An 11,518-nucleotide genomic window follows, 5' to 3' on the forward strand; every position below is an offset into this window, starting at 1 on the left:
ATTATGTATCTATATCAATGTCAAGAGATTAGAAAAAAGGTACAGCTCTACTTAAAACCAATCAATCAACCAAATTACCCTTTATCTATTCTAAACAGTGATCTGATATTTTTCCTGATTTCTTCCTTATTCATTAAATGCATCAAAACAAACAAATCTTACTCTTTTTGGTCCATAAACCCATAAAGAAACAGTTGCAAGTTGACAAATGTACTTTGATGAGTTTTTGTGTTTTGTAAAAATACGATAAAGTTGAGGAACATGTGCTTCAATGCATAAAGATGCATCTTTTAAATCCTTTATTTTCCCTTAGATTCAAATCTTCTACCTCCGTCAAGGAACCTGACTGCCTGGCTGGTGCAGCTCTAATTTTAAGATGAAAAGCAAAAAATACTCACACCACCAACAAAATTATACCCATAGTACTTTAGTCAACAGGGTTTGCTCTTAGATCATAAAGTCCGAAAATGTCTCCTTTCTGAAACATATTTAATCAACAGAATTCCTCAAACAAACAGCCAACTATGCAACACTCCCCTATCCTTTACATCTAACAAAAATACACAGTATGTAGTTTGTTTTTTACACTTTTAAAATGCTAAATATGCACCCTCTCTCTTGATAAATTCCTATTCTGCTTGCTCATGACTCCTGAAGAAAAAAAAGGCATCTTTTGTTAAAGCACCCAAGGCAGCGAAGCACAAAGAGCACCTCAACTTGTCCCGGCAGACCTCATTCATAGAGATGAAATCCACATACCCACTTTAGACCTCCAATGGAGAGAAAAGAGGAGCCAACGGGTTTCACCCTATGAAGGTCCTCTTAATATGCGACAGATATTCAAGATTAAGTACTTGACGACACGCTTGGCAAAATCCAATTTCCTTTCTCTGTCCTAGTCTCCCTGTGATAGATTTATTGGCAGTGTTTTCTACATACAGTAAGTGGTGCGGCTCAAGAGTGTAAAATAATTTAGTTGCCAAGGTGGAATTGTAGAGTTTTATAAAATATAGTAATCCTCTGCACGTGGGCATGAGTGATTTGTTCTCATTGTGATGGCACCAATTTCACTCTTCACTTTGGTCAGAGTCATGATGGAAAAACTTTTTCTTTAATATATATTTAGGATATCCGCAGCAGACTGAAAAAAAATAACAAGACTGTATGCTGACATACAGCAATCAGAAATATTCACCCTCCCAACCTTAAGACATGCAATGTGGACGACGGATCCATGATTTTATATTCTACATGCCAAATTCTGGCCTTACCACCTGAATGTTTCAGCTGAAATCAAGCAATTATTTTTCAATCTGATTTTGTCCAAACTTACTGAGCCTGTGTCAAATTGTAGCCTCAGTTTCCTGATCTGAGCAGAGAGGAGTGGCAACAGTTGTGGTGTTCTACTTCTGTAGTCCATCTGTTTCAAAGTTTGGTGCATTCAGAAATGCCATTCTGCATTCCTTGGTTGTTAGGAGTGTTTGCTTAAATGACTGTTGTTATTCTATCATTCTAAAACTAGCCTGTCCATTCTCCTCTGACATCAGCAAGGCATTTCAATCTTCACGATTGCAGCTCACTGGACAATTTCTCTTTTTCAGATCAATCTGTGTAAACCCGAGAGATGGTTGTGTGTGAAAATCAGGGCAGATCATCAGTTTCTGTATACAGACCAGTCTGTCTGGCACCTACAACCATGCCATCGTCAAGGTCACCTAAATCTTCTTCCTCATTCTGATTCTCCGTTGTCAGCTCTAGCAATTATCTTCAAGAACAGGGTGGAGCTCTACAGGCTGCCGTTGCTACGTGGCTGGCCACCCACCTCTCTGGACAGGAAAGCAAAAGGTGAGTAAAGTTACACAAAGTGGGCTGAGGGACGAGTCCTCACAGTGTCACCAACTGTCACTGTTTTTTACAGCCGGACCTCAAGTCAAACAGACGGGAACATTAACTTTGCTTTCATTTCAGCATTCAAGCATCAACCTGAAAATCCAGCCCACACAAAGGGGCGAGCACAGACTTGTCAAGTTAAAAAGGGAATGTCACCAAGTTGTAAACACTTCCTGTCAGGAAGCCAGCACTTCCTTAATCCTAGAGCAACCAAATAATACCAAACAATTGCAGATAGTGGTTGGCAGCTTCCTCTCATAATAAAATGTCATCATATAATAAAACTATACATTCTTAAAGAAAAAACACAGACAGGGGATTAATAATTTGTTATTTGTTGTTATTTATACGTACTCCAGTTTATCCTGGTCTTGCCATGAAGCCCTGGAGGTGCTTAGCCTGTCTGTGGCCATTTAAATCATGGGCCAGAACTTTCTGAAACATAGATGTCTGACTGCCACCTACAGTCACAAAAACAATGACCCGTCTTTAATCAGAAGATGAAACGGTAAACCAGTCACTATCTGCATGACTTCAACATCATAGCGCCCTCCGATGTAAACAAAACTATTTAGTTGCAGCTTGTTTCTTTTGCTAAAAGAAGGGTAGAGATTCTTGCAGATCTGTTCTTTGGGTCTCAATGGCAGGCAAGTGTTTGTATTTCTCTTTAATCTGTGACGATCTGCCTGCAGACCAGGGCTCCCTCACTCTGGATTCAGCTGCACACTGTCATTAAACAAAACAGAGCCATGTGTCTACAACTCCCCAGCGGCCAGCTGCAGCACCAGTCTGAGGGCTAATTGTGACCTGGTGGAGTCATGTGACTGATGTTCAGGCCCAAAGTTAGAAAAAGAAAACTGAGCAACACAAACACAAGCAGACCCTACTGGGACTCTTTAAACTGAAAAGAAGGCTTGCAGATGGACAGAGAAAAGAAAATAAGCAAACAATGGCTAAAAGCCATCATTTCCCAGAGCTGTAACTTTGCTGCACTTGAGGTGGTTGGTGCTAAAATCTTAACCATGACTGATTCTTATGCTCATTTACTACACAGAGTTACATTGCCAAAAATGTTATTAGAATAGGTTACCAAAATGATATCTTAATAAAAAACCAAACGTTTTTGTTCTCAGGTTCTGCCACATCTTTTCCACTGACAGAACTCTTCAATAGGGAAGTAGGAAGCTGGCGTGTGGTTGAGCTTATCCTTTCCTTTCTTTCAAAATTCCCTTCGCGTTCAGGTCAGGAGTGAATCGACATGCTCTTTTGTCACTGGCTGTAAGGCAAGGGAAGGACTTTAATATAGGCTTTGCTTGCCATGGAAACTGATCAGGACGAGTGTTAGAGGATGCCTTAGATGTTTCAGATAGTTCAGGAAATGCACCGCATTCTTTAATGCTTCTGAGAACAGTAAGTCAAGCTGCAAATGTATTCTCCTACAGCCGTACAAAGCACACTTTCATAACAATAACACTTTAAACTTGACAACATTATAGTTATAATATACAGGGGTTGGACATTGAAACTGAAACACCTGTCATTGTATTGTGGGAGGTTTCATGGCTAAATTGGACCAGCCTGGTAGCCAGTCTTCATTGATTGCACATTGCACCAGTAAGAGCAGAGTGTAAAGGTTCAATTAGCAGGGTAAGAACACAGTTTTGCTCAAAATATTGAAATGCACACAACATTATGGGTGACATACCAGAGTTCAAAAGAGGACAAATTGTTGGTGCACGTCTTGCTGGCGCATCTGTGACCAAGACAGCAAGTCTTTGTGATGTATCAAGATCCACGGTATCCAGGATAATGTCAGCATACCACCAAGAAGGACGAACAACATCCAACAGGATTAACTGTGGACGCAAGAGGAAGCGGTCTGAAAGGGATGTTCGGGTGCTAACCCGGATTGTATCCAAAAAACATAAAACCACGGCTGCCCAAATCACAGCAGAATTAAATGTGCACCTCAACTCTCCTGTTTCCACCAGAACTGTCCGTCGGGAGCTCCACAGGGTCAATATACACGGCCGGGCTGCTATAGCCAAACCTTTGGTCACTTGTGCCAATGCTAAACGTCGGTTTCAATGGTACAAGGAGCGCAAATCTTGAGCTGTGGACAATATGAAACATGTATTGTTCTCTGATGAGTCCACCTTTACTGTTTTCCCCACATCTGGGAGAGTTACGGTGTGGAGAAGCCCCAAAGAAGCGTACCACCCAGACTTTGCATGCCCAGAGTGAAGCATGGGGGTGGATCAGTGATGGTTTGGGCTGCCATATCATGGCATTCCCTTGGCCCAATACTTGTGCTAGATGCCAAGGACTGCCGAACCATTCTTGAGGACCATGTGCATCCAATGGTTCAAACATTGTATCCTGAAGGCAGTGCCGTGTATCAGGATGACAATGCACCAATACACACAGCAAGATTAGTGAAAGATTGGTTTGATGAACATGAAAGTGAAGTTGAACATCTCCCATGGCCTGCACAGTCACCAGATCTAAATATTATTGAGCCACTTTGGGGTGTTTTGGAGCGAGTCAGGAAACGTTTTCCTCCACCAGTATCACGTATTGACGTAGCCACTATCCTGCATGAAGAATGGCTTAAAATCCCTCTGACCACTGTGCAGGACTTGTATATGTCGTTCCCAAGACGAATTGATGCTGTATTGGCTGCAAAAGGAGGCCCTACACCATACTAATAAATTATTGTGGTCTAAAACCAGGTGTTTCAGTTTCATTGTCCAACCCCTGTACATTGCAACACACATTTACCCTCACAAGTGATGTTAGTTATTAGAATAATTACTTTCTTGCTTAAAGATGTGTCACAATGTGTCTTGTGCTGATTATGAAAAACAACAGCTGCAAGGTTCAAAAACATGCAAAACACAGCTGTCACACAAATCTGTTGATTATTTCAACCTGTGCTTAAGTCTTAAAGCAGTGACAATTACTTCAAAACATTACTTCATTTCAGCTGCTGCTATACATTTTCACTGGGTTTTATTTAATCAGCTTTGCCTAATTAAACATGCTCTGATTGCTGTTGAAACAGTTTTGAAAATGAAAAATGAGTGCAATAGCCAATAAACCCGTCCAGCCTGTTATTAATGTGACCATCCAGCCTGTTATTAATGTGACGAGTTGCATGCTAATGTCAAGCCTTGGAAAAGTATTCCCACCCCTTGAACTTTCCCACATTTTGTCTAAACCTTTAAAATATTTTATTGAGATTTTATGTGATAGACAAACATAAGGTAGGACATAATTTTCAAAATTATCATACAAAAAAGAATTTGAAAAGTGGCGTACATTTGTATTTAGACCCCTTTACCCCTAGCCCTCAAATTTGCAGAGAAGTGTAAATTGGGGTTATGTTATAAAACAATATCCATATCTGTCAACATCTCATTGAGCACTGTTCAATCCATCAGGTAAATGGCACAACTGCAAACTTACCAAGACACAGGCATCCACCAAAATTGACAGGTTGGGCATTAATCGGAACAGTAGACAAGAGGCCTTTGGTTACTCTGGAGGAGCTGCTCCAGAGTAACCACAATTCATTGGGAAAATCTGCTGGCAGAGAAACTGTGTCATAAACTCTACACAAATCTCATTTATGAAAGAGTGACAAGAATAACAGCAATATAAAACATGGAGGTGGCAGTGTCATGCTGTGGAGATGTTTTTCTTCAGGAGGGATGGGGAAACTAGACAGAATTAATATGAAGATGGATGGAGCTAAATACTGTGTAATTCATAAAGAAAATCTGTTCCAGGCTGCAACCGATTTAATTTAGGGCTGGAGGTTTACCTTCTAGCAGGACAACAGACCTAAACATACTGCCAGAGCAACAATGGAAAACACGTCTGTGTTAGAATGGCACAGTCAAAGCCCAGACCTGAATCCAATTGTTCAGAGAAGCTTTCTACCTATTGCTACTGAACCAGAGCTATTTGGCTAAAATTGACAGACGTTTCAGTCACTAGATGTAAAACGATGCTAGACATACTGCAAAAGACGTATAACTATATTTGCACCAAATGGCGGTAACAACAAATTGTTGATGAATGCACATGTCATACATTCCAGACCATTATATCAGATTTACTTCCAATTATGCACTACTGTGTTGGCCAATCACATAAAATCAAAGTATAATACATTGAAGCTTTTGGTTGCAATGTGACAAAACATGAAAAAGTTCAATGGTATGAATACTTTTTGCAAGGCAATGTATGTAGGTGACTGCATCTAAAGGAGCTGCTATAAGAAAAAACATAACAGAGTCTGATGTTTTCAGCTGTTGTGTAGTTCCTTGTAGAGGAGCACTCTTACAGACCCAGGTGATCTTGACAGGTCTCCGGTCTGTAGCAAAGATAAGTATGTGAACGGCCGGTCACACACATATGCACTCATAAAACACCACTGATCTGGAGTAACAAGGCTGAACAGCAGACCGAAGGCACTCAGGATGCGAGGAAATGAAGCTGAGCAGAGTTTAGCCATGCACAGAAAGCACTGGAATCTCTCAGATGAACCTGCTCTGCCTGCTCCTGATGTATAAAAGACGGTGGTTGGTACATCTGGTGGAAAACAGAAACTGTTTGGGTCGAGGAAAAGAATCCCACTAAGATCCATCAAAGACCTCCGTATATTTTGCAATGTTTAAACCTTTCCAATCGAAGATCTTCTCCTCACACATATTACATGTGCATTCATATTGATCAGCCAGCGAGATGGATATTCTGAGCATGAAATATATATGTGTTTGCAAAAGCGGGAATTGTTCTTCTGTGGCATTTTAAGCTTTGCTGCTCGGACACAAGACTAACTTTTTACCAAGGAGTAGTTGTTAAACAGACAGTATTCTTTGATGAACCAAAGATTATCATAATCAACTGTCAGAGTCTGATCCCACACGTTTCCATAGATAAATCCACAGCTGGTCGAGCTGTGAGCATTGAAGGTAGCCAAACAGTTTCCCAGGTGAACAAACAGATAGCAATGATAGCGTGTGGTGCTTCATAGAGAAGCAGCAGCCTGTCAGTCAGCTTCACCCAAATGCCCCTGTTTACACATTTGTCGAACAGAGCCCGTCATCACTTTGGGGCGTCCTTGAGAGGAGTTAGTGTAGCGCTGAGTGGAGCGATGAGCTGGGAGATGAGGCCTTTAATTAGTTTCAAGGCAGGATGGTAATTGATCATCTCTCTCAGCTAACTCTACCATGAAGGGTTCGCATAATTAAAAACAAAACAAATCACAATTTCCTGTGAACTCTAAACTGTGAGTAAAGTTAATGTGCATCAAAGTTATATTGGAAATAAAATAAAGATCTCCAATAATAATCGATGAAACTACATACATAGAAAAAAATCTCAGAGTTTTGATTTTAGTGCAACAGAAAACTTCTTTATCAAGCTTTTCCTTCTTCTGGAGTCTGCTGAATAGAAATGGACTCAGAAAATTCCCTTGATGCCTCTATTGGCATTTCAGGCATTAGGTAAGCAGTGATGTAATTAGCATTCATGAGTCAAGTAATTAAAACATCAATGTAACCAAGCTGTGCTGTTAAGACACCCATGTGCTCTTTGCTCAGTCAGAAGTGTGTGTTAAGCCTCTTCAGTCAGAAAATGAACATATACATTTATGAGCATGCATGCACAGATATCTGTGTGAAGATGTGCCAGAATCCATCCAGAAATAGCTGGAGATAAACCAAACCATCAGCCGAAGATCGGAATTGGCCAGTTTCTCCTTGACTGGCTGTAAACAGGGATTAACAGTGGAAAAAATGAAGATCAGATTTTTTTTCTATTTAGTGAACGCATTAAAACTAAGAACTTCCACCATTTTGTTCTATTTTTTGTATTGCAGTCTCCAAGAAAAATACATCTGAATCTGCAGGCCAGTCCTCAAAGAAACTGATATCGGCCAGGAAACAACTAGTCAGTGCATCCCTAAAATTAACAATAAATGAAAAGGTAGCATGAAGACTGTCTTAACACAAGGCAGGCCCTAATGAGAACACCAAGCATTTTCACCTTTTTAACACCAATCTGCAGAATAAGAGGACAGGATATAAAACACGGCAAACAGCTCATCCTCCCACAGAGATTTGTTGGAACCAGTGTTTATAAAAAAAAGAGCCTTTGTTCCCATGTTTTTATTTATCCTCAACTGAGTTTCTCTAACATGGATTTACAAACAATTAACATCCGCAGCAGAGTGGGAGAGAAAATCGTCAGCTCCCACACAAACTCCCGCTAAACACTATGGAGCTATGAAGGAACACAGTGATTTATCTTGTAGTCCTGTTTTATCCGAGTTTCTTCTTGGCATCATGAAAAATAAACATACATCATATTGCCGAAAGTACTGAGACACTTGCCTTTACACACACATCTGAAATCTAATGACAACCCGATCTTAATTTATTGGCTTCAATATGGAATTGTCCCCCCCCCCCCCCCATTTTCAGCTACGTCTGGGAAGGTTGTCCAGTTTTTAAAAGCGTCTTTAAAGAAATAAATACTGACAGTCAATTTTGCACTCGGTGATGCAAGGTTTGGATGTAAGGTTTAGAAACCCATCCTATGAGGATCTCAACACACTGTTCATCAGCTAATCTAAAGACAAACAAGGTTTACAGGTCTGTAGCTACAGACTGAGCAGCCTACTGCAGTACTAAACTTTTCTGTGATTTTTTCTAGAAGCAGTCTGCATACTTACTGGCTTATTTTTACACCTATGTGGCCATTGAGGCAATTGGACACCTGAACTCAATCATTTGGAGGGGTCTCTCACCACTTTGGGCAATAAAGTTTAACAAGGACTACTTGTGGGTAAATTCACACTTTCCACATTCAGAAAATAGAGAACCACAAAGACTGCCAGGTGACGTGTTTTCTAGGTTTGTCTATTCGTTCATCCGTATTTATTCAACCTTTCTTCTCTTGACACACACCCAAAGCCCACCGGCTGTCGGTACTGGTTTAGCTCTGCCATAACCTCATAACATCAAGCTCATACTATTCTATCAGCTGTCTGTCATTTTCAGCCGTGTCTGCACATAATGAGACATTAGAAGCTCAGACGCAGCAGAATCCCTGACTTAAGCAGGTTCCAATAAGCTTCAGTTAATATGAGACAACTTTAATCTATTTACTCTGCCTGAGCAGCTGAAGTGTAAAAAACTATGTTTTTGATAACGTTTGACTATGTCATTATTAAACCTGCACATGTTTGAGGGTAGAAGTAAAACCAGTTGTTTGGAAGTGGGTGAAAATAAAACATTATAACAGAATATGATTTCTTTAAGCTTCCTTTATTCACATTTTTTGTATGTAACACTTGCCTTCATCAAAAATCTCAGTCTTGCTTAATACAACATCCTTATGACAGGCTGCAGACATTGCAAATAAAAGCAGTGAATGAAAACCAACTGTGAAGTTGCCACATGTCAAAAGACAGACGCAAAGCAAAACAAACGCAGAGGAGGAAGTAAAGAGAAGGTTAAAGCAAAGGAACCAGAAAAATGTCAGCATTCAGTCGTGACTGAGGCATGATCTGAGGCCTGTAAGGAGTGTATATTCACAGGGCTGTTCTTTCATCTCAGCTGATAAACCAAACAATCACATGGAAGCATTCCTCAGATGGATCACACTCAGTTATTCAGCAATTCTTGAAGCTTGCTGACGCCCAACATCTCAACAGCTTTCACCAGATGAACCCAGAATATGGATTCCTGAGATCTCAAGAGATGACAGCTGCGCTCCAAGGCATATCCTGCATACCTTCTCCCTATTTCCACCTTGCTGTGGGCATGTTTGAATAGTTCAGGTGAGAGGTGGTTCAAAGCACTGTGCAAAGAGGATCAAATTAGAGTCATATAGCCCGACAGTCATGAACTTTTCTCTGAAGAGATCACCTCAGTGGCCACTTACAAGATTGATGAGCCGAGATTAAAACGTTTAGGAATTGTATCATTTTCGAAAAAAATGTTACCACTCTAACTATATTAAATAGGTAGAGTTGTATAATAAATGACAGCACTCCACGTTGGATTTTAGACTAAGGCTGATGGCGCAACTCAAGCTGCTGTGATAAGTCCTGCCAGTTGTAACTTCTGTCCTTACTAACAGAAGTTGGGCAAGTGCCTTCTTTTCTTTTTTTAATAAAGAGAAAGGCAGCAGATTTGTGAAAGTCAGAGCCGAGTTCTTAAAGCGAAAATAAAATCTGTTTTTAATTCTAGTTATATCAACAATAAAAAACTTTTACGAAGTTGCTGCGAGCAAACGTCTCCCACCTTTTCCTTGTTGTCTTGTTCCAAGGGAGGCGAAGAAGTAGGAGACTTAACGCTCCCCACAGCTACAGCCTGGCTGACGGTGACACCGCCGCCCGGAGCCGGGCTGCTCTTTTCGATTGTTTCCACCTTGATAAGTCGGTGCTTCGGCGACACATACTTGTTATCCGACGGGAGAACAGTGTTCAAGCTTGAACCGAAAGAAATATTTCCACCGGGAGTGTACGGGTCTTCGAAGTCCAACTCCTTTTGTAGTTTGTACGCAGCGAGGATGTCTGGCTGAGCGGCACTCGGAAAAGTGGCCCCAGAGTCCGTTTGCTGGAACCCGGGTACACCGGTGTGACAGTGTCTGTAGTCCGGTTTTGGTGGCGCCGGCGCTTTGGCGGTTTTGAATCCTAGGTGCTCCTTGAACCACTTGGCCATACTGCCAGTTCATCGCTCTGAAGTCAATGAATGTAATTTCAGCTCCACCGTTTCCGCCAGCGCAGCCCGATTAAAGTGTGGGGTCCTCGGGTCACCCAGCAGACCGGGTTCACAGCGTGTCGCCAGTCTCGTGGCGGACCGAGGAAGCCACGGGGACTTTTCTGATCTGCCCCGCCGCAACTCTGTTGCTGTCACACTCACACACGGCCACGCACACACACCCACACACAGACATACACGCAGCTGTCGCTCTGATCGCTCGGCTCCGATCCACGTCAGTTTTCCCAGACGACGCAACGCAGGAGCGCTTGTGTAAGAGGAACACACGTCTCCCCTACCTCCTGCAACCTGTCCTCCTCCATACCTGAGAACACTCACTGCCACCTACCGGACTTCTGAATCCGCGCTGGCTGCCATGGACCCTAAGCACAGTCACAGCTGCACGCACCGACTTATTGCCCCCATAACCATACCTTCCCACAGAGTTGGGTGCCCCAAATGTTTTAGTGAGGAAAGAGAAAAGCAAAGAGAAATAACTTCATACCCGTTAAAAGCAAAGATTTTCAGAGAGACACTTGAAACCAAAAGACAAGGAGGTGCACTTTCGTATCCTTTGACAAATTGAATATTTTGTCCCGTCAATGGCACAATAACCTCTGTGATGGTTTAAGGAGAAACACAGAAAACAACAAAGAAGCACTGGTAATGAAGTATTTTCTATATTAAATAAAGAATAAAGCGTAATGGCAGCAGTCCCTCTTTTAGTGGCTGAACAGATGAGCTCTGTGAGTAAGATCAATGGGATTTGGCTGTATTTGGGTTAGGGATAGCCCTATGAAATAGGATTTAGTTTAATTTAAGATAAAGGTTGGCAGGCCAGTTCTTCT

General features: G+C 41.5%; 1 protein-coding gene across 6 annotated transcripts in view; it reads right to left on the minus strand.

Moving 5' to 3' along the window:
- The window catches only part of zgc:158464 (uncharacterized protein LOC791139 homolog), a 114,909-nt gene extending 103,821 nt beyond the window's left edge, over window positions 1-11,088 (minus strand). For 2 of the 6 annotated variants that reach the window (XM_047363198.1, XM_047363199.1), the window contains exon 1: window positions 10,212-11,007. In XM_047363198.1, the coding sequence (XP_047219154.1) occupies window positions 10,212-10,631 (420 nt within the window). In that variant the 5' untranslated portion in view covers window positions 10,632-11,007. The other 4 variants (XM_047363202.1, XM_047363197.1, XM_047363200.1 and 1 more) reach the window with 4 other exon arrangements.
- Window positions 11,089-11,518: the final 430 nt, after the last annotated feature.

The sequence above is a fragment of the Girardinichthys multiradiatus genome, chromosome 4, assembly GCF_021462225.1.
Source record: "Girardinichthys multiradiatus isolate DD_20200921_A chromosome 4, DD_fGirMul_XY1, whole genome shotgun sequence".
Classification (NCBI taxonomy): domain Eukaryota; kingdom Metazoa; phylum Chordata; class Actinopteri; order Cyprinodontiformes; family Goodeidae; genus Girardinichthys; species Girardinichthys multiradiatus.